General features: G+C 44.0%; 1 protein-coding gene across 9 annotated transcripts in view; it reads left to right on the top strand.

The window, feature by feature from the left end:
• LOC106608960 (dynactin subunit 1) overlaps positions 1-23993 on the top strand; it is a 33605-nt gene that overhangs the window by 5725 nt on the left and 3887 nt on the right. For 2 of the 9 annotated variants that reach the window (XM_014207219.3, XM_082977545.1), the window contains exons 3-27: positions 687-771; positions 1097-1128; positions 1310-1327; positions 2004-2027; positions 2462-2515; positions 3212-3382; positions 3717-3740; positions 4147-4344; positions 4574-4778; positions 9176-9254; positions 9392-9551; positions 12546-12650; positions 13014-13205; positions 13446-13562; positions 13766-13918; positions 14112-14278; positions 15466-15634; positions 15978-16046; positions 16242-16363; positions 16443-16533; positions 16730-16891; positions 17569-17700; positions 17905-18030; positions 18215-18357; positions 18737-18903. In XM_014207219.3, the coding sequence (XP_014062694.3) occupies positions 687-771; positions 1097-1128; positions 1310-1327; positions 2004-2027; positions 2462-2515; positions 3212-3382; positions 3717-3740; positions 4147-4344; positions 4574-4778; positions 9176-9254; positions 9392-9551; positions 12546-12650; positions 13014-13205; positions 13446-13562; positions 13766-13918; positions 14112-14278; positions 15466-15634; positions 15978-16046; positions 16242-16363; positions 16443-16533; positions 16730-16891; positions 17569-17700; positions 17905-18030; positions 18215-18357; positions 18737-18903 (2965 nt within the window). The remainder of the gene's footprint in view (positions 1-686; positions 772-1096; positions 1129-1309; positions 1328-2003; positions 2028-2461; positions 2516-3211; positions 3383-3716; positions 3741-4146; positions 4345-4573; positions 4779-9175; positions 9255-9391; positions 9552-12545; positions 12651-13013; positions 13206-13445; positions 13563-13765; positions 13919-14111; positions 14279-15465; positions 15635-15977; positions 16047-16241; positions 16364-16442; positions 16534-16729; positions 16892-17568; positions 17701-17904; positions 18031-18214; positions 18358-18736; positions 18904-23993) is intronic. The other 7 variants (XM_014207224.3, XM_014207223.3, XM_014207220.3 and 4 more) reach the window with 6 other exon arrangements.

Raw genomic sequence — 23993 nt, 5'->3', positions numbered from 1 at the left:
GGACTTGAACCCGATCAAACATCTCTGGAGAGACCTGAAAATAGCTGTGCTGCTACGCTCCCCATCCAACCTGACAGGGCTTGAGAGAATTTGCAGAGAAGAATGGGAGAAACTACCCAAATATAGGTGTGCCAAGCTTGAAGCGTCATTCCCAAGAAGACTTGTGGCTGTAATTGCTGCTAAAGGTGCTTCATCAAAGTACTGAGTAAAGTCTGAATACTTATGTAAATGTGATATTTCAGTTATTTAAAAAAAACTGTTTTTGCTTTGTCATTATGCGGTATTGTGTGTAGATGGGGGGTTATTTTATCCATTTTAGAATAAGGTTGCAAAGTTAACAAAATGTGGGAAAAAAAATCGAATTTTATTTGTCACATTTGTCACAGGTGTAGACCTTACAGTGAAATGCTTACTTACAAGCCCTTTACCAACGATTCTTTAAGAAGTTAAGTAAAAAAAATAGAAAAATAAAAGTAACAAATAATTAAACAGCAGGGTTCTGAATACTTTCCAAATGCACTGTATGCACTCCAATGCAGATGCACGCACTCACGCATAAAGGGGAAGAGAAGATATTTGATGATGAGACATTAATTTTAGTGGGCGTGAACTACATGCATAGGAACAATAGTATTCTGTGGTGGACTGATGTATTGAGCATCTATCTCCCTCTTTATCTTTGTCAGATCCAGCTAGTGGAAGATGGATCCAGTGCCACCTCTCCAGACACCCCAGAGGCGGTCACTGCCAAGTTCCTGCCCAAGCAGAAAGGTGAGCTGGATAACAAAGCTTTTATACCGTAATTTAGGCCTCCTACAGGGTCTGGACCCATGCTCATAAAGCGTCTCAGAGCAGGAGTGTGATCTAGAATCAGTTTTGCCTTTCAAATCATTATTAATTAGATTACATGGACAGAGGGGACCTGATCCTAGATCAGCACTCATACATAGACTGTGAATACTGACCCTGGTGCTCATCGTATGCTCCACTCATAAGACTACACTGTAAAACTTTACATTGATGATATCAAAAAAAAATGTATAAGTAGTTTATAAACTACAATGAGTTTGAGATAACAATCTTTTTTCCCCCCCAGACATTCCTGAGACTCCGAAATCAGTCAAACAGGTGCAGTAACAATACAGACAATATATGGTTTGTTTTAGAATGATTTGTACCCTTGTGCTGATTTATACCCCGTCCCTCTCTTCTTCCCCCTCCCTCCCATTTCTCCTTTTTCAAGTGATTGTCCTCCCTTTCCCCTACTTCTCTCTCTCCCTCTCTCCTTTCCCCCCGAATACCGTTACAGATGCCCATTCCCAAGAAGGTATAGATATTTAAACTGTGCTCATCTGCCTTGCCATGGTGCTTGCTTGTCACGTTTTCTTTTCCAACACATCAGCATTTCTTTTATTTAGAATTTGGCTATTCTGGGTTATATTTTTTGCTCAACAGTAATATGTTTTCTGTAGTTTGTCTTTCGCAGTTTATACCTCAACTGTTTTACATGGACATTTTGTGTGCTCATTTTTTCTTCTTTGATTTCATGAGACATTTGGGAGCATGATTTCACATTTTTGGGCTGTTACGCACATTTTTTTTAGAGTTGTATTTTTTGGTTAACCTTTCTGAGACAAGTATATGCTTGCTTGCATTGTGATGCGCCGTGTTTGTGCCTGCACATCACTTGGGTTTTTGAATTTGAACTAATTTGATATACTTTTTAAAAATCAACTTCACCCACTAATCTATTACAGTATGTCTTCAGATTTTGAACACAATAGTTATGGTCAGTACATGCTTGCATAAGGACTTAAGTGGTTAATCGAGTAACACACAGTAGTAATCCTGCCTGTAGTGTGATATCTGTGTGTGTAGACTAATCTTAACCCTGTGTATTTCTGCTCCTCTCGTACTGCTAATTGCTGCCCTCGCGTTCTCTGCCGGGCCTATGTATGTCTATCTGTGTATGTGTCCTCTATCCTCTACCCACCCTCCTCCAGTTCGTAACCCGCCGTAGTACCAAGGTGAGCCTTTGAACATCAGACAGAGGCATTCAGTGAGGTAACAGGGGTACTAAGAGGGAAGAGTTTACCTGTCTGTCATTTTGTATATCATATGAAATGAAACATGAGTTATAGCTCTTAGATATGGATGTTGTAGGAATGGAACAGATTAGGAATGCAGAAGGTTATCTACAGTCTAGAAATTATGTTTAGAGTACGATATTCCTGCTACAGTGTACATCATATAGGTCTACTCCGATAGTAGCCAATATTTAACATGCAGTATTTCACACACACTACATGGAGTGTAGTGTATCTGCATCGGCCTAACTATAGAATGTGGGTGTAGTAGAGTGTATAAAGTTGATATAGAGAATGCCCACAGGAAGAGAGATCGCAGCAGCAGACAGTTCTTTGAGCCCTAACAGAGTCTACTTTATCACACACAACAACAGTTGAACACTCCTGGTCGCCTCTCCTCCTCCAGCTCCCTCCCCTCCCTCCTCATGGTACGTTCCAGACCTCAAAACACCCCCTCCCCCCAGGGAGAGACCAACTCACGTCCTGGAGGGGTGAACTCTGGTCCTTCTGGTCATTGGTCAAAGGTCAAAATCCTTACAATAACTGGAATGACTACAGCGTATATAGTTTGTTTTTCAACCAAGTCCCCACAAAAGGGAAACAGTAACTTGCTGCTGTAGTTTAGCAACCATCTACGACTAGAGTTCACCTTTTTCCATATAGTTCAGTTAACCTGTGCCAGTTCCTTCAAGGACAGTTGATACTTTTTAGTGTAGGCCAGATCAGCACAGTAAGGGGAGACTTATATGGCACTGGGTGTGGCGTTTTATCACCTGTGCGCCAGGTGTGTTGACTCACTATGACAGGTTCACTTTACCATGGGTTGACCTGGGTTTGTTCGTCTGTTCTTAGCCTGAGTGCCAGTCTGTTTCTGCTCGCTTGCCAACTCCTTATGGGTAAATGACAGCAAATGGATGTAGGACCAGGCTATATACCTGTGTTCTGGGTGGCTGTCTGTTTCACTATGATCACTGGGATTAACAGGTAATGGTACTGTCTCACGGATGTAGTTTTCTCTTTTACATGCGTTTTACTTTTATTTCTCGATTCCTTCCTGTTCTCTCCCCTTTCTCTTTCTATCTTTTCTCCATCTCTCCCTGCCCCCCTTCTCTTCCCCTCCCCAGACCCCCCGAGTCTTAGCCACCCCGGCCTCTGGTCTGTCCAGCTCTCTGTCCAGGGAGGATGTCAGTGAGGGCAGCCTGTCTTCCAAGGGTGCACTGGGGGCTCCCGTCGTCCCCCTGCCCAGCGGCACCCCCGCCACGCCTGGAGCTCCTCCCCCTGCCACCCCTAGCAAGGTCAGTCCACAACACACCCTGCCCAATCAGATCATTAGCTAAGGTAGTGTACACCAATTCTGGTTGTTGAGAGTTACAGTGTGTGTACTGTGTGTAGGCTTTTGTGTGTAGGCTTTGTTCTAGCACAGCAAGAAAACACCATAGTCATTATGACTTTGATAAGTTGATGGATGTTTTTAGTGCTGGGCTGGAACAAAAGCCTGCCTAACCTGAAGCTCTCCAGAACCAGAGTTGGGGACCACTAATCTAAGCCCAAGGTATCACCTCAATCCAATGTTTCCTCATTTGTCATATCATCTGTTGACTGTTCTATTCATGTTGTCATTGTAAACAGGCTGAGCCTCCCGTATCGAAGCAGGTAGGGTAACATTATCTGGACGCATGCGTAGATCTGGCCTGGGCATGTTGTTTGACTAACTGAGTTCACAGGGTGTTTCGGAAGAGTGCTTCTCCTCAACCTCACTACTACTGCACTTCCCCAATGTGCCCACAGAGGGCAGAGTTTCCATCTTTGGTTTCATGTCAGTGGAACTGTGTCACTGTAACAATGGTCCTTGTTGGTGGAGGCATGTATTTGAGCTGTGTGCGGGTTTTATATGCGGGTGCTTTAGACTCCAGTCACTCTCTGAGATGTCAACTATCCCCTCTCTCGTGGTTAAAAATGCCTTTCCCAATTGACCACACATCAACATGAGGTGATTCTCTGTGTGCACCTCCCTCTTGTCGCTCTCTCTTTCCACTTCTTTATTCCGTTCTTCCCCCAGGAGGAGGAGTCTCTGCGAGGTCAGGTGAAGGATCTAGAGGAGAAGCTGGAGACCCTGAAGATGAAGCGGGCAGAGGACAAGGTCAAGCTGAAGGAGCTGGAGAAATACAAGATCCAGCTGGAGCAGCTGCAGGAATGGAAGACCAAGATGCAGGAGCAGCAGGCCGACCTGCAGAAACAACTCAAAGAGGCCAAGAAGGTAACAAGTACTAGTACCCACCATAGAAACGAATAAATCACATTGATGTCTCTTTATGGGTACGTGTCCACTTTCCCTATTAGATAAGAAACATTTTCAATGAACGGTAAAACATGATATTCTATTTGGCAAAAGTTCTTATTTTTCTTACAGGGTAACTGATGAGGGTAACTGATGTAATTGTCTTGTATGTGAAGTGAGATTACTGATGTCAACTCTCGTCATTCAGGATGCTCGGGAGGCCCTGGAGTCGAAGGACCGCTACATGGAGGAGATGTCAGACACGGCGGACGCCATCGAGATGGCCACACTGGACAAGGAGATGGCCGAGGAGCGGTCGGAGAGCTTGCAGGTGGAGGTGGAGTCACTGAAGGAGAAGGTGGAGGAGCTCACCATGGACCTGGAGATCATCAAACACGAGGTCGAGGAGAAAGGTCAGAGTTCACTCTACAGGGTGGTAGTGTTAATTGATTGGTAGCGTGTTGACCCACTCTTATGGGGGGGAAATAATGTTGATTGGATTGAATTGACCTTGAATTGACCTGTTACCAAATTTGGAAGTAACACAATTTTGATTGTGAGGTTGAGGAGAAAGGTCAGAGGTCATTAGTAGTGTGTTGGTGTAAAAAATGTCTAAATCTATGGTGTCTCATCCTTCCTGGAGCTTAATGTCAATCCCTTTTTACTACAGGGATTATTGAGTAGCTACTCAAATGTATTTTTATTTTTTTTCCTAAGAATTTGTCACATGCACTGAATACAACAGCTGTGGCCCTTAAAACCTCTTGGGGCTAGGTGGGACGCTAGCGTGCCACCTGTGGTGCACTCCATCAACAGCAGGTGCATTTCAAGAGCGGCAAATTTGAATCCAAATAAATGTCAAAATTCAAATTTTTCAAAAATACAACTATGTTACACCATTTGAAAGATAAACATCTCCTTAATCTAACCACGTTTTACGATTTCAAAAAGGTTTTACGGCGAAAGCATAAATTTAGAGTATGTTAGGACAGTACATTTACAAGAGTTGTGTGTAATGTTTTGTCAAGTCAAAGACAGGGTCACCAAAACCATAAAACCAGCTAAAATGATACACTAACCTTTTACAATCTCCATCAGATGACACTCCTAGGACATTATGTTAGACAATGCATGCATTTTTAGTTCTATCAAGTTCATATTTATATACAAAAACAGCGTTTTACTATGGCATTGATGTTGAGGAAATCGTTTCCCTCCAATAACCGGCAGTCAAGTCAGCGTCACAAATTAAATAATTAAAATTAGAAAACATTGGTAAAATATTATATTGTCATTTAAAGAATTATAGATTTACATCTTTTGAACGCAATCAACTTGCCAGATTTAAAAATAACCTTACTGGGAAATCACACTTTGCAATAATCTGAGCACTGTGCCCAGAAAAATACGCGTTGCGATACAGACTAGACGTCATGTTGGGGAGATCTAAAATCGAAAATACTATGTAAATAATCCATTACCTTTGATTCTCTTCATCAGATGTCACTTCCAGGTATCACAGGTCCATAACGAATGTAGTTTTGTTCAAAAAAGCTCATCATTTATGTCCAAAAATCTCCGTCTCGTTAGCACATGATGTAAGCCAGCCGGACTTCTCGTCATGAACGAGGGGAAAAAATATATTTCCGTTCGTTCAAACATGTCAAACGTTGTATAGCATAAATCATTAGGGCCTTTTTTAACCAGAACATGAATAATATTCAAGGTGGACGAATGCATAGCCTTTTATAACGTATTGGAACGAGGGTACCCAACATGAAGTAGCGCGCCAGGTGTCTAATGGGACATCACCGTTCCATGGCTCTTGTTCGGTCAGATCTCCCTCCAGAAGACTCAAAACACTTTGTAAAGGCTGGTGACATCTAGTGGAAGCAATAGGAAGTGCCAAAATATTCCTAAACCCCTGTGTTTTTCAATGGGATAGGTTTAAAATCAATACAACACATCAGGTATCCACTTCCTGTCAGAAAATGTCTCAGGGTTTTGCCTGCCAAATGAGTTCTGTTATACTCACAGACACCATTCAAACAGTTTTGGAAACTTTAGAGTGTTTTCTATCCATATATAATAAGTATATGCATATTCTAGTTACTGGGTAGGATTAGTAACCAGATTAAATCGGGTACATTTTTTTTATCCAGACGTGCAAATGCTGCCCCCTAGACCCAACAGGTTAACCAACAATGCAGTTTTAAGAAAATACCCCCCCAAAAAAGTAAGAGATAAGAAAAACAAATAATTAAAGAGCAGCAGTAAATAACAATGGTGGGGATATATACAGGGGGTACCGGTACAGAGTCAATGTGCTGGGGCATAGATAATAACAGAGTAGCAGCAGTGTGGGGGGGGGGGGGGGCAGTGCAAATAGTCTGGGTATCCATTTGATTTAGCTGTTCAGGAGTCTTATGGCTTGGGGGTAGAAGCTGTTTAGAAGCTTCTTGGACCTAGACTTGGCGATTCGGTACCGCTTGCCGTGTGGTAGCAGAGAGAACAGTCTATGACTAGGGTGGCTGGAGTCTTTTTGACAATTTTTAGGGCCTTCCTCTGACACCGCCTGGTATAGAGGTCCTGGATGGCAGGAAGGTTGGCCCAGTGATGTACTGGGCCGTTCGAACTACCCTCTGTAGTGCCTTGCGATTGGAGGCCGAGCAGTTGCCATATCAGGGAGTGATGCAACCTGTCCGGATGCTCTCGATGGTGCAGCTGTAAAACCTTTTTGAGGACCCATGCCAAATCTTTTCAGTCTCCTGAGGGGAAATAGGTTTTTTTGTGCCCTCTTCACGACTGTCTTAGTGTGCTTGGACCATGTTATTTTGTTGGTGACGTGGACGGCAAGGAGCTTGAAGCTCTCAACCTACTCCACTTACAGCCCTGTTGTTGAGAATGGGGGCGTGCTCGGTCCTCCTTTTCCTGTAGTCCACAATCATCTCCTTTGTCTTGGTCACGTTGAGGGAGAGGTTGTTGTCCTTGCACCACATGGTCAGGTCTCTGACCTCCTCCCTATAGGCTTTCTCATCGTTGTCGGTGATCAGGCCTACCACTGTTGTCATCAGCAAACTTAATGATGGTGTTGGATTCGTGCCTGGCTGTGCAGTCATGAGTGAACAAGGACTACAGGAGGGGACTGAGCACGCACCCCTGAGGGGCCCCCGTGTTGAGGATCAGTGTGGCGGATGTGTTGTTACCTACCCTTACCACCTGGGGGCGGCCCGTCAGGAAATCCAGGATCCAATTGCAGAGGGAGGTGTTTAGTCCCAGGGTCCTTAGCATAGTGATGAGCTTTGAGGGCACTATGGTGTTGAACGCTGAGCTGTCAATGAATAGTATTCTCACATAGGTGTTCCTTTTTGTCCAGGTGTGAAAGGGCAGTGTGGAGTACAATAGAGATTGCTTCATCTGTGGATCTGTTGGTGTGGTATGCAAATTGTAGTGGGTCTAGGATTTCTGGGATAATAGTGTTGATGTGAGCCATGACCAGCCTTTCAAAGCGTTTCATGGCTACAGACGTGAGTGCTACGGGTCGGTACTCATTTAGGCAGGTTACCTTAGTGTTCTTGGGCACAGGGACTATGGTGGTCTGCTTGAAACATGTTGGTATTACAGACTCAGACAGGTAGAGGTTGAAAATGTCAGTGAAGACACTTGCCAGTTGGTCAGCGCATGCTCGGAGTACATGTCCTGGTAATCCATCTGGCCCTGCGGCCTTGTGGATGTTGACCTGTTTAAAGGTCTTACTCACATCGGCTGCGGAGAGTGTGATCACACAGTCGTCCGGAACAGCTGATGCTCTCATGCATGTTTCAGTGTTACTTGCCTCGAAGCGAGCATAGAAGTTATTTAGCTCGTCTGGTCGGCTGGTGTCACTGGGCAGCTCTCGGCTGTGCCTCCCTTTTGTAGTCTGTAATGGTTTGCAAGCCCTGCCACATCCAACGAGCATCGGACCAGGGGTAGAACGATTCGATCTTAGTCCTGTATTGATGATTTGCCTGTTTGATGGTTCGTCTGAGGGCATAGTGGGATTTCTTATAAGTCCCACTCCTGAATGTGGTAGCTCTACCCTTTAGCTCAGTGCGAATGTTGCCTGTAATCGATGGCTTCTGGTTGGTGTATGTATTTAGAGTCACTGTAGGGACGACGTCCTCGATGCACTTATTGATAAAGCCAGTGACTGATGTTGTGTACTCCTCAATGCCATCGGAAGAATCCCGGAACATATTCCATTCTGTGTTAGCAAAACAGTCCTGTAGTTTAGCATCTGCTTCATCTGACCACTTTTTTATTGACCAAGTCACTGGTGCTTCCTGATTAAATTTTTGCTTGTAAGCAGGAATCGGGAGTATAGAATTATGGTCAGATTTGCCAAATGGAGGGCAGGGAGAGCTTTGTACGTGTCTTTGTGTGTGGAGTAAAGGTGGTCTTGAATATTTTTCCCTCTGGTTGCACATTTAACATGCTGATAGAAATTAGGTAAAAGGGATTTAAGTTTCCCTGCATTAAAGTCCCCGGCCACTAGGAGCGCCGCCTCTGGATGAGCGTTTTCCTGTTTGCTTATGGCAGTATACAGTTGATTGAGTGCGGTTTTAGTGCCAGCATCGGTCTGTGGTGGTATGTAGACAGCTACGAATACAGATAGTGTGGTCTACAGCTTATCATGAGATACTCTACCTCAGGTGAGCAAAACCTTGAGACTTCCTTAGACAGACAAACAAATATAGTAGCTATAATTTAAAAGGATTTATCAGTATTGCTTGGCAAGTTGAGATGTAACCTAACTGCATTTCTTCACCAGGTTCTGATGGAGCTGCCTCCAGTTACCATGTCAAGCAGCTGGAGGAGCAGAACAGCAGACTGAAAGAGGCTCTGGTCAGGTGAGTGTGTTTTAAAAAACACCCAACTCCGATGAAGATGCATTTTACTCAAGGATTCGTTTTAATCTGTGTCCAGAAAACCAACCCATAATGTTTCCCTTTGGTTTGAGCTTTAACATAACTATCTCTCCTCCCAGGATGCGTGACCTGTCTTCCTCTGAGAAGCAGGAGCATGTGAAGCTCCAGAAGCAAATGGAGAAGAAGAATGTAGAGATGGAGACTCTGAGGACCCAGAAGGAGAAGCTACAGGAGGAGATGAAGCAGGCTGAGGCCACCGTTGATGAGCTGAAGGAGCAGGTTAGTCAGCAAGTTTAATTTATTTATGTATTAGTACCAGTCAAACATTTGGACACCTACTCATTCAAGGGTTTTTCTTTATTTTTACTATTGTCCACATTGTAGAATAATAGTGAAGACATCAAAACTATGAAATAACACATGGAATCATGTAGTAACCAAAAAAGTGATATACAAATCAAAATGTATTTTATATTTGAGATTCTCAAAGTAGCCACCGTTTGCCTTGATGACGGCTTTGCACAATCTTGGTATTCTCTCAACCAGCTTCATGAGGTAGTCTCCTGGAATGCATTTCAATTAACAGGTGTGCCTTGTAAAAGGTTAATTTGTGGAATTTCTTTCCTCAATGCGTTTGAGCCAATCAGTTGTGTTGTGACAAGGTAGAGGTGGTATACAGAAGATAGCCCTATTTGGTAAAAGACCAAGTCCATATTATGGCAGGAACAGGTGAAATAAGCAAAGAGAAAGGACAGTTCATCATTACTTTAAGACAGGAAGGTCAGTCGATCCGTAAAATTTCAAGAACTTTGAAAGTTTCTTCAAGTGCAGTCGCAAAAACCACGAAGTGCTATGATGAAACTGGCTCTCATGAGGACCGCCACAGGAATGGAAGACCCAGAGCTGTTTTGCGGGGGCTATTTAATGAAGCTGCCAGTTGAGGACTTGTGAGGCGTCTGTTTCTCAAACTAGACACTAATGCACTTGTTCTCTTGCTCAGTTGTGCACCGGGGCCTCCCACTCTTTCTATTCATGTTAGAGCCAGTTTGCGCTGTTCTGTGAAGGGAGTAGTACACAGCGTTGTACGAGATCTTCAGTTTGTTGGCAATTTCTTGCATGGAATAGCCTTAATTTCTCAGAACAAGAATAGACTGACGAGTTTCCTAAGAAAGTTCTTTGTTTCTGGCCATTTTGAGCCTGTAATCAAACCCACAAATGCTGACGCTCCAGATACTCAACTAGTCTAAAGAAGGCCAGTTTTATTGCTTCTTTAATCAAAATAACAGTTTTCAGCTGTGCTAACATAATTGCAAAATGGTTTTCTTATGATCAATTAGCCTTTTAAAATGATAAACTTGGATTAGCTACACAACGTGCCATTCGAATACAGGGGTGATGGTTGCTGGTGATGGGCCTCTTTACGCCTATGTAGATATTCCATAAAAAATGTGTGTGCGTGTGCGCACGCGTGAGCATTCGGAAAGTATTCAGACCCCTATACCTTTTCCCCATTTTATTATGTCACAGCCTTAAAATTGATTAAATTGTTTTTTCCCTCAATCTACACACAATACCCCATAATGACAAAGCAAAAACAGGTTTTGACATTTTTGCAAATGTATAAAAAATTAACTGAAATATCACATTTAAATAAGTATCCTTTACTCAGTACTTTGTTGAAGCATTTTTGGCAGCCATTACAGCCTCGAGTCTTCTCGGGTATGACGCTACAAGCTTGACACACCTGTATTTGGGGAGTTTCTCCCATTCTTCTCTGCAGATCCTCTCAAGCTCTGTCAGGTTGGATGGGGAGTGTCGCTGCACAGCTATTTTCAGGTCTCTCGAGATTTTTGATAGGGTTCAAGTCCGGGCTCTGGCTGGGCCACTGAAGTTCATTCAGAGACTTGTCCCGAAGACAATCCTGTGTTGTCTTGACTGTGTGCTTAGGGTTGTTGTCCTGTTGGAAGGTGAACCTTCGCCCCAGTCTGAGGTCCTGAACACTCTGGAGCAGGTTTTCATCAAGGATCTTTCTGTACTTTGCTCCGTTCATCTTTCCCTCGATCCAGACAAGTCTCCCAGTCCTTGCCGCTGAAAAACATCCACACAGCATGATGTTGCCACCACTATGCTTCACCGTACAGATGGTGCCAGGTTTCCTCCAGACATGACGCTTGGTATTCAGGCCAAAGTGTTCAATCTTGGTTTCATCCGACCAGAGAATCTTGTTTCTCATGGTCTGAGTCCTTTCGGTTCCTTTTGGCAAACTCCAACCGGGCTGTCATGTGCCTTTTATCGAGGAGTGGATTCCGTCTGGCCACTCTACCATGAAGGTCTGATTTGCGAAGTGCTGCAGAGATGGTTGTCCTTCTGGAAGGTTCTCCCATCTCCACAGAGGAATTCTAGAGCTCTGTCAGTGACCATCGGGTTCTTGGTCACCTCCCTGACGAAGGCCCTTCTTCCCTGATTGCTCAGTTTGGCCAGGTGGCCAGCTCTAGGAAGAGTTTGGTGTTTTCAAACATCTTCCATTTTAGAATGTTGGCAGCCACTGTGTTCTTGGACCTTCAATGCTGCAGAATTGTTTTGGTACCCTTCCCCAGATCTGTGCCTCGACACAATCCTGTCTCGGAGCTCTATGGACAATTCCTTTGACCTTATGGCTTGGTTTTTTCTCTGACATGCACTGTCAACTGTAGGACCTTATATAGACAGGTGTGTGCTTTTCCAAATCATGTCCAATCAATTGAATTTACCCAATCAATTGAATTGACCAATCAAGTTGTAGAAACATTTCAAGGATGATCAATGGAAACAGGATGCACCTGAGCTACATTTCTAGTCTCATAGCAAAGGTTTTGAATACTTATGTAAATAAGGTATTTCTCTTTATTTATTTATTTTTTATACATTTGCCAAAATTTCTAAAAACCTATTTTCACCTTGTCATTATGTGGTATTGTGTGTCGATTGAGGAACATTTTTGTTATTTAATCAATTTGAAAATAAGGATATAACATAAAAAAAATAAGGGAAAAGTCAAAGTCAAATACTTTCCGAATGCACTGTATACTACATGAGGTGATGATGCAATTTGAGGTTACCTAATGATCTCCAAGAACAACCTAGGAAGTTTTTCTATGCTAGTGTCACTACGGATTACTCTTATCTGTATGTGTATTTTTTGTTGTTGTATATCCCTAGTTTGCTTTTAAGAGCTTTGCAACATACGTATTTGTAAAAAGTTCTATATAATTGAGATGTTGTTGTGTGTCCTAGGTTGATGCTGCTCTCGGAGCAGAGGAGATGGTGGAGACTCTGACTGAGAGGAATCTGGACCTGGAGGAGAAAGTCCGAGAACTCAGAGAGACTGTCACAGACCTGGTGAGTTCAACTCAATACTCCTGTCAACCCTGTTACCTTCATGTCAACGCTGTTACCTTAATATCAATGTAACCCCGTTACCTTAATATCAATGTCAACCCTGTTACCTTAATATCAATGTCAACCCTGTTACTTTGTATGGTTTGAGTTGTCAGTGATTTGTTGAGTTCACACACCCATACCAGTTGGTATGTTTTAAATAACCAACTGTGTGTCAACGCTATACCCCTGATGTGCGCACACTATATTGGTAAGGACACTGTTTTAGAGACGGAGATACACCCCTTTGTGTTTGAACCCTGTCCACTCAATACTCACCACACCACCACGTAAGACACCCTTACCACCTCTGACCTATACCAGGAAGCGATCAACGAGATGAATGACGAGCTGCAGGAGAACAGCAGGGAGACGGAGATGGAGCTGAGGGAGCAGTTGGACCTGAACGGGGCCAGGGTGAGAGAGGCCCAGAAGAGGGTGGAGGCCGCTCAGGAGACCGTGGCTGACTATCAGCAGACCATTAACAAGTATCGCGAGCTCACCACCAGCCTACAGGTATAGAGTTTGAATTCATTGTTTCAGTGTAGTGTCATACAACATGCAATCGGAAGAAGGACACTTAAAAACACTATCGTTGTTAATAGTTAAAAAAAAAAAAAAAGATTCTGTGTACTTTGTTTGTCTCAGTCAGGGTTTTACTGACGTCCTGAATACATCAGCCTTTAGGCAAAATGGGAAAGGTCTTGTTAGCTGACTGGTTTATTTTGGTTATTTGTATATGAATTGTGTGTTTAGGATACCAACAGGGAGCTGACCATTGCTCAGAATGCCAATGCAGAGCAGGTCCAACAGCCTCCTGCTGAGCTGTTTGACTTCAAGATCAAGTTTGCTGAGACCAAGGCCTACGCCAAGGTAAGAAAGTGTCCCACATACATACAGTTTAGTGCAGTGGTTCCTTTACAGGGACCACCAGATCACCGTTTTTGATTCATTTTTTTTACATCAAATATTTATCAGTGAATGTAGTAGTTTAAAGGCCTGTTATTGCAGGATGTGTGAGATTATACCATTACAACAACAAATTACATGTTTATCCTATTAACGTGTCTCCCCAGGCCATCGAGATGGAGCTGAGGAAGATGGAGGTGGGCCAGGCCAACAGACATGTGTCTCTCCTCACCTCCTTCATGCCCGACTCCTTCCTGCGTCATGGAGGAGACCACGACTGTATTCTGGTTCTCTTGCTCATACCAAGACTCATTTGCAAGGTATTGTGTGTGTGTGTGTGTGTGTGTGTGTGTGTGTGTGTGTGTGTGTGTGTGTGTGTGTGTGTGTGTGTGTGTGTGTGTGTCCAGTTGATTAGTATTACAAGCTCAGAATTTGACGAGGAATGTGTGTGAGTATTTAAGATTCTTACTGTGTGCGAGTGTGCATAATGTGTGTGTTCCTCCCTCTCTGTAGGCTGAGTTGATCAGCAAGCAGGCCCAAGAGAAGTTTGATCTGAATGGTAACCCAGTGGAGAGGACTGGGATGAAGATGAGAGGACCACCTGGAGAACAACTCAGCTTTGCCTCTGGACTGGTGTATTCTCTAACCCTGCTACAGGCCATGCTGCACAAATATGAACAGTAAGGAGGATGGAATTAAGCAATATGGTCAATATACCACGGCTAAGGGCAAAACGGAGTGCCTGGATACAGCCCTTAGCCACAGTATATTGGTCACATGCCACAAACCCCAGAGGTGCCTTATTGCTATTATAAACTGGTTACCAACGTAATTAGAGCAGTACAAATATTTTTTGGGTCATACCTGTGGTATACGGTCTGATATACCATGGCTGTCAGCCAATCAGCATTCAGCACTCGAACCACCCAGTTTATAATCTCACTTATACTTCTAAGATAGTAACAGCATATTGAAGTGGCTGCTTTCTCTCTCGCCTTCCTGATCACACTTGTTTTCCTATAGAGTACATCTAATGATTATCGAGGAAGGGGTAATCAAGGAGTGCCATGTTCTTTAAAGAGCGAATGCCCCTAAAAAGCAACTTCTCATTTTGAAAATGGCCTATGTAGCATCGATATGAGTCAGAAACATTTTATTCTAGTGTAAAAATGGACTACAACGTGTAAATAGGATCGTTTTGGTCATGAAGTTGGTCTCGTCCAAAACAGATTTGCAAGATGATAGGAAAAAATGGCATGTCACGGAATGAAGGGTAATGTAACAGTTTTTCTTGGGTTGGGTTTATTTCAATCCTGCACACAGCTGGCAGCACACAAGTAAGCATCAATTTGGAGTGCAGCTGCACACGGCCCGATCTTAATGCCCATGGTCAATTTGGTTTGACATTCGATATCCCTATGGGGGTAGTTGGGGACCGTCAGTAAATTACACAATATTGGACAATATATTAAAAGGTTAATAGCTCCAAATTTCAATGACTTAAAAACCTCAAACCAACTATAAATTGTAGAAATGCATATACAAATATTAATAGCATTTAATGAGAACTAAAAGATGTGCAACATTTACATTGTGTTAATTTATTTCCGATCCATAACTAGCCCCAGAGATAGGCTATCCAATGTCAAACCAACTTTACCACGGTTGCACACCAGCCAGCTGAAACTAATTGGTGAGAAAAGTTGACCAGCACTAGCTAGCCTAGGCGACTTCAAGACCTGGTAAGTTATCTATATGGGTGAGTGACTAACTTTGTACTGTTTTGGATGAGTGAATGGACAAACGCTTGCCACGTGCGAACACACACGAGAGACGCACATTTCCTTCTCTCTCCCCTCTCCCTCAGATCTCTGAACTGCTGCAGTGTGGAGGTGTATAAGCGGATGGGGACTCTCTACTCAGAGATGAGTGTCCATGAGCGTTCCCTAGACTTCTTTATAGACCTGCTGCACAAAGACCAGCTGGATGAGACTGTACACGTGGAGCCTCTCACCAAGGCCATCAAGTACTACCAGGTAGGCGATACACACTTCATACACACCCTGAACACTCGCGACAGAGAACACACACTTCACACACAAACTCTCGTTGACACTCAATATACAACACACAATTGACCGCACATGCTGTACACTCTTGAGAAAGAACTAGGACCAAGACGTACTATTGCTTCACCATACCATTATTTGGCTAGTTACTTGACCACTTTTGACAGAACACTCCACACGCTCTGTCCACTCAATTGTGCTCATTCTCTCAACTCTACACACACCTCAGCACTGACATACTATTAAGTTAATCAATGCTATGAGTAAGGCCTTGTAAGCCACTCATTGACTAATCTGTTTTATTTTGCAGCAACTGTACAACATCCACCTGGCTGAGCAGACTGAAGATTGCACCGTGCAGCTGGCTGATCACATCAAGGTACAACCATCCTTCATCAACAAAAGCACTATTACATTTTTATTAAGAAAAACATAATTTTCTTATACAATTACTAGAAAGACTATATTTAAAAAAAGAAAATACCCTTGTAGCCTAATACAAACATATCTTCCCTAAATTCAGTTATAACACTGAACCGAATTTGACCTCTGACCTTTGAACTCTGACCTCCAGTTCATCCAGAGTGCGTTGGACTGTATGGGTGCTGAGGTGGTGCGTCTCAGGGCCTTCCTGCAGCCGGGGCAGGAGGGGGCTGACCTGAACATCCTGCTGAAGGACCTAGACACATCCTGCAGGTCTAATACAATACTAATATATCATTTCTATGTAGATCAATTTATCTCAATTTATATTTTTGTTATTTACCTCCTGCAGCGACATCAAACAGTTCTGCAAGAAGATCAGACGCAGGATGCCAGGGACCGACGTACCAGGGGTGCCCGCCGCTCTGGCCTTTGGCGCACCGGTATGTGCCTAGTGCAGCGACATCAAACATTTCTTAGGTCTTGCGCCTAACCCAAACCCACTGTGCTGGCGTTTGGAGCGCAGGGCCAAGTGTTTACAGTAGCTCATAAAGTACAGTAATGCAACTCAACTTTGCATTTGTGGAACCGGGACTACTACATGAGAATTTGACTGACAGTTCTGTGGACCAATGGCAGGTGTCAGAGACTCTAACGGAGAGCAGGCGTCAGCTGACGCGGGTGGTTGCCGTGCTACAGGAGGTAGCTGCGGCGGGGGCGCAGATGGTCGCCCCTCTAGGGGAACAGGAGGGGCTCAACTCCCTCCAACTGGAGGACGTGGCCTTCAAGGCTGTTGAACAGGTACTGTGACCATATACTGAATATAAATTGAACATAGACTGATCATTGCATGTTTGCTATTGACTACATTGCAGTTGGATTGCACGGAATCATTGATCTAATATTAAAAAGTGGCGCAGCGGTCTAAGGCAATGCATTGCAGATCTGAGGCGCCACTACAGTCTGGGGTTCGATCCGTGACCTGGAGCCCCATAGGGCGGCGCACAATTGGCCCAGCGCCGTCCAGATTAGGAGAGAGTTTGGCCGGGGGACTTTCCTTGTCTCATTGCGCTCTAGCGACTCCTTGTGGCGGTCCGGGCTCCTGCAACCTGACTTCAGTCGTCAGTCGAAAGGTGTTTCCTCTGACACATTGGTGCGGCTGTCTTCCTGGTTAAGGGAGCATTGTGTGAAGAAGCAGCGTGGCTCGGCGGGTCATGTTTTGGAGGACTCATGTCTCGACCTTCGCCTTTCCCGAGCTGGTTGGCGAGTTGCAGCGATGAGACAAGATCGTAACTACCAATTTGGTATCACGAAATTGGGGAGAAAAATGGGGTGAAATTACAATAAAAAGAATAACAATAATAAACAATATCACCTTACGTCCCAAATAACTACTTTGTGATCAAGAGTAGTGATTCTGTCTTGCTCAAACTGACCCCTTCAAACACTCTGACAGTCTCTCTCTCCCTCCTCTCCAGGTGTATGGGTCCCATGGCCTGAACCCCCATGAGTGTCTACGTCAGTCCTGCAGCTCTGTCATCTCCACCATGAACAAGATGGCTACCGCCATGCAGGAGGGAGAGTATGACGCCGAGCGACCACAGGGAAAGGTATGTACGGGACTAGGGCTGGGGGGAGTATGACTCTAGGTGGGAGGTATGGCTGGAGACTGAATTTCTTCACATTTTCTAACATTTTGAAAACTAAGAATGTTACTTCTGTAGCACTTTTGCCCCATTTAATTGACATTCACAGTTCATCCCCTTCCTGTTTCTCCCCCGTCACTCTCTCCCCCCCCCCCCCTCCCTGCATAGACTCCCCCGGTAGAGGCTCGTGCAGTGGCCCTCAGGGCAGAGATCACTGACGCAGAGGGTCTGGGAGTCAAACTGGAGGACAGAGACACCGTCATCAAGGAGCTCAAGAAGTCCCTCAAGATCAAGGTACGGACATGTCTCTCCTTTCTCTCTCGCACACACAAAGTTGCACACGGTTATTCTCACCCTTGCACTTTTTCTTATACACCCACATTTTTCCCTCGCATGCGCTCACCATCCCTCACATTAACACTCGCACACTCTCACTCACTCTCCGTCTCTCTCCCACCTTCCTGTCTCTCTAACCCAGGGAGAGGAGTTGAGTGAGGCCCACGTCCGTCTCAGCCTGCTAGAGAAGAAGCTGGATACGTCCACTAAAGATGCAGACGAACGCGTGGAGAAGATCCAGACCAAACTGGATGAGACCCTCGCCCTGCTCAAGAAGAAAGAGAAGTAGGACTGGGGAACACGGTGGCTGCGGGACTAATTAAGGAAGGAATGAGGATGTTGTAGAATCAGGACACTTCCGTCTGTGTATAGTTGTGTGCAATGAATTTTGCATTCTCCTATCCCAGTGCCTTTCAGATCAACATATGGGAGACGTAAGAGAGGAGTATGGGTGAAGATGGTAGATAGTCTGTTTGGTGGAGAGATGGCATATTTTCACCTAATATAAGTGTTGCCTGTTGTAGAGCCAGGAGAGGACATTACTTTAATTCACGTAGTAAATGTATTACATTGACCAAGTATTTGTGTATAACCTATGGGGTTTTTTTTCACCCCCCCCCCCCCGTTCTACATCCCTCCATCCATATCTCCCTCCCCAACCCAGGGAGTTTGAGGAGACCATGGACGCCCTGCAGGCAGACATCGACCAGCTGGAGGCAGAGAAAGCGGAGCTGAAGCAGCGTCTCTCCAACCAGTCAAAGGTGACCATCGAGGGCCTCAGGGCCCCGCCTGCCTCTGGCATCGCATCCATCATCTCAGGAACCGCCGGAGGTGAATCTCATGAGTCTTTTGATACCTCGCACGCCTTTTATACCTATATAACGCACCTTATACCTCACGTTATACCATCACTCATATTCTGATGAAGCTGGTTCAGAAGATTGACGTGTAAAAAGCCATGTAGGGTTAGGCCGAAATCAACTTTAGTCGTGAATTTGTACTTAGGAAATCGCCCGATAGACAATGTTATCGCCTCCTAGCGGCCATCCCAAAAATGTCAAATACTAATGTAAAATGTTTTAAAAAAAGACTGCGAGCTCGCATGCTACAGGAGGGACAGGGTTATCATGACATTGACAAAAGCAAATTATTGGAGCTAAATCTTGCCCTATTCCATTCTGGTGGCGCTGTGGCACGAAAGAGGTTTGTAGGCTTGTCTGTAGGGATGTGCATCTTTCCATTTTCAAGACGATTCGATACCTATCTAGATACATTGGCTACGATACATGTTTTAGTTTGAAACGATTGGTTTGATTAGAGGAACGGTTCGATGCGGTACCATTCGGTGCACTGACATTTGTTGCGTACACCCAAGCTTTCCATTCTAAATGAAAATCTGCTGCTGATGGGGAACATGAGCTGGATCTGTCTGAGGTGATATGTCAGGGATAAGATTGTAGACCTACACAAGGCTGGAATGGGCTACAAGACCATCGCCAAGCAGCTTGGTGAGAAGGTGACAACATTTGGTGCGATTATTCGCAAATGGAAGAAACACAAAAGAACTGTCTATCTCACTCAGCCTGGGGCTCCATGCAAGATCTCACCTCGTGGAGTTGCAATGATCATGAGAACGGTGAGGAATCAGCCCAGAACTACACGGGAGGATCTTGTCAATGATCTCAAGGCAGCTGGGACCATAGTCACCAAGAAAACAATTGGTAACACTACGCCGTGAAGGACTGAAATCCTGCAGCGCCCGCAAGATCCCCCTGCTCAAGAATACATATACATGCACGTCTGAAGTTTGCCAATGAACATCTGAATGATTCAGAGGACAACTGGTGAAAATGTTGTGGTCAGATGAGACCAAAATGGAGCTCTTTGGCATCAACTCAACTCGCCGTGTTTGGAGGAGGAGGAATGCTGCCTATGACCCCAAGAACACCATCCCCACCGTCAAACATGGAGGTGGAAACATTATGCTTTGGGGGTGTTTTTCTGCTAAGGGGACAGCACAACTTCACCGCATCATTTGACGGGGCCATGTACTGTCAAATCTTGGGTGAGAACCTCCTTCCCTCAGCCAGGGCATTGAAAATGGGTCGTGGATGGGTATTCCAGCATGACAATGACCCAAAACACACAGCCAAGGCAACAAAGGAGTGGATCAAGAAGAAGCACATTAAGGTTCTGGAGTGGCCAGACCTTAATCCCATAGAAAATCTGTGGAGGGAGCTGAAGGTTCGACTTGCCAAACGTCAGCCTCAAAACCTTAATGACTTGGAGAAGATCTGCAAAGAGGAGTGGGACAAAATCCCTCCTGAGATGTGTGCAAACTTGGTGGCTAACTACAAGAAAAGTCTGACCTCTGTGATTGCCAACAAGGGTTTTGCCACCAATTAGTAAGTCATGTTTTGCAGAGGGGTTAAATACTTATTTCCCTCATTAAAATGTAAATCAATTTATAAAATTTTTGACATGCATTTTTCTGGATTTTTTTGTTGTTATTCTGTCTCTCACTGTTCATATAAACCTACCATTAAAATTATAGACTGATCGTTTCTTTGTAAGTGGGCAAACGTACAAAATCAGCAGGGGATCAAATACTTTTTTCCCCCACTGTATGTAGGGCACCTGAGCTAAGCCATAAGGGAAACTTACCACCCCACTATCACACGGAACCCAAACCGGCTGCGCCATCGTGCATACATTTATTTTGTCCCCCCACACCAAACGCGATCACAAAAATAGTTTCTAGTCATCTCTCTTCCTTCTAGGCTTTTTCTTCTCTTGATTTTATATTGCGATTGGCAACTTTCATAAATTAGGTGCATTACCGCCACCGACCTCGTTCGTCTTTCAGTCACCCACGTGGGTATAACCAATGAGGAGATGACACGTGGGTACCTGCTTCTATAAACCAATGAGGAGATGGGAGAGGCAGGACATGCACCGTGATCTGCGTCACAAATAGAACTGACTTCTATTTTAGCCATTGGCAACGCAGACGTTCGTTGGCGTGCGGAAGCACTGTGGGTGCAATAATTGAATAATATTGATTTCTAAATGTATTTTTCAACGCTCGCTTTTTGTCATCCAACCCCCCCCCCCCCCGCCCCCCACACGTTTGATCTGAAATCACCATCACCCACTAATTAATTTGTAATTTTAGCAGATAAAAAGTGTTGGAGCTAGATTGAATTGAAACATTTGGTATAACATAGCCAATGAATATAGAGCACAACTTTGGATTTCACCCCGTCTCATAATTGAATGGTTTAGACAGTTTACATTTGGACAAGACTTGGTGATTGCTGTCCTCGTTGTGAAATGATCAACTTTACCATGTATATCTAAAATATACAGATTTTTGTTTCAAGCAAAACTACCAAAACTAATTGTTCAGGTTCACCCTCAGCAATAAAATGAAATTGAATGTAAGCGCCCCTGATCAGCATGTGAGCCAGATGAGTTATCTCTGGCGGTAGTTTATGCTACTTTTATTCCGGTAAAACACAATTTTCAAAAGCACATTTGATAAAAATAACCTACGATATTACATTGGTTGTCGCTCAACTAATGAAGCGTCATTTTGCGAAAGCTATTTTACAAACATTTGAATGCTGAAGGTGATGTGCACTTGTGCAAGATCAGGAATAGGTCTACCTTTTTGTTGGTCAGCGTGAAAAGCTGCACACATCGCAGAGTTTGACTAGGCTACTGATATTGCCTGCCTGAGGTTGATGCAAAATTACTTTTAAATCAATGACTGTCAGAACAATTAACATGCTTAGTTCGACACTGAAGGTGAGAGGTATTTTCTTATTTGGACACTGAAGGTGAGAGGTATAAGATGAGAGGTACACTATATATACAAAAGTATGAGGACACCCCTTCAAATTAGTGGATTCGGCTCTTTTAGCCACACTCGTTGCTGACAGGTGTGTAAAATCGAGCACACCGCCATGCAATCTCCATAGACAAACATTGGCAGAAGAATGGCCCCTACTGAAGAGCTCAGTGACTTTCAATGTGGCACCGTCATAGGATGCCACCTTTCCAACAAGTCAGTTCGTCAAATTTCTGCTCTGCTAGAACTGCCCCGGTCAACTATATGTGCTGTTATTGTGAAGTGGAAACGTCTAGGAACAATAACGGCTCAGCCGCTAAGTAGTAGGCTACACAAGCTCACAGAACAAGACCATCGAGTGCTGGAGCGCATAGTGTGTAAAAATTGTCTGTCCTTCACGCTTCACCATCTGGCAGTCCGACGAATCTGGGTTTGGCGGATTCCAGGAGAACACTACCTGCCCGAATACATAGTGCCAACTGTAAAGTTTGTTGGAGGCATAATAGTTTGGCTGTTTTTCAAGGTACGGGCTAAGCCCCTTAGTTTCAACGAAGGGAAATCTTAACGCCACAACATACAATGACATTCTAGACGATTCTGTGCTTCCAACTTTGTGGCAACAGTTTGGGGAAGGCCCTTTTACTGTTTCAGCATGACAATGCCCCTGTGCACAAAGCGAGGTCCATACAGAAATGGTTTGTTGAGATCGGTGTGGAAGAACTTGACTGGCCTGCACAGAGCCCTGACCTCAACCCCATCGAACACCTTTGGGATGAATTGGAACGCTGACTGCGAGCCAGGTCTAATCACCCAACATCAGTGTCAGACCTCACTAATGCTCTTGTGGCTGAATGGAAGCAAGTCCCTGCAGCAATTTTTTTATTTTTTTTTTAAAGACATTTTAGCAGAAAACATTTTGTGAACCGCCGATTTTCATGACGTTTGAATACATTTCTGACCAAATGGGTCCTGTGGAACGACGGGTCCACTCATACCGATGTGTATCAATTAATCATTACATCCCTGCCGGTCTGTGTGTGCCGAAGCATGCAAATGTAGCGAGTGACACACAGTCAACAGTCTCAATGGGTTGTAAATCATCATGGGCTGCAGAGCAAGCAACTCTGCTGTCCTCAACTGGTTAATATTATAAACTGATTTGCATTTTTGCCTCGTCCTCTCTTATTAGGCCTAGGCTACTAGACTATACGTTGTAGGTAAGGGTGCACATTTTTTGGAATAATATGGAAATGGGCGTAGGCCAACTATAGGCTACGCATCGTTTCTTTCATAAGCTTTGCTCAGCTGTAGCCTAAGTTTTAATTTTTTATTGTTCTATTTTTATATCTTGTTTGCTCAATTTCACTTCTTGTGGCCTAAAATATTTGCCATTCAAAATAAAGCTGTGATTAAGAATAGCATAGAATCCGACTTTCATAATTGTTCCGATTTAAAAGCTGCAACTTTAGGACAAACACCTTTATTAGAATATTTGGGAAATGCACTTCATAACTGGAATTTATCCATATGGATAGGGCCACATTTTTTACATATTCCTAATAGAAGAACTATAAAAAGCATATGCATGACCATGGTAGCAATTGACAGGGAACACTGGAGATGAGGAAATTATCAGACCAAAGGTGAGGACGCAATAGTTCAACCTGATACAAGACTTGTTGATTGTATGTGCATTTTACATTTACTGTACTTTCCACAACATTTTGTAAATGACGAAATCTGAAAATACTCGTGTTACATCCAGTAACAATACGAATATTCATTGACATTTTTGAAGTAGGTGCAAGATAAGAAAAAAACGATTGCAAGGTTTTGATCGAGCGGTCTAATTGGTGTCTTCCAGTGGCCATACACCTCTCCCAGACTGTGCACAGTTACTAAGTAATTTCCATGCACTTTTATGACTCCAGGAAAGAGCCTTCAGCTATCAGGTGCTTTTTTTTTGTTGAGCTCGTAGCTTTGCCATTTAGGAACTGAAGCAAGCACACTTGTCTGGAACACAGCCCTGCGTCCCCACCATCATCACACACATTACTGTTGTTGGTTA

The sequence above is a fragment of the Salmo salar genome, chromosome 07, assembly GCF_965601325.2.
Source record: "Salmo salar chromosome 07, fSalSal1, whole genome shotgun sequence".
Classification (NCBI taxonomy): Eukaryota; Metazoa; Chordata; class Actinopteri; order Salmoniformes; family Salmonidae; genus Salmo; species Salmo salar.
This window is presented reverse-complemented; position numbering and strand designations above follow the sequence as displayed.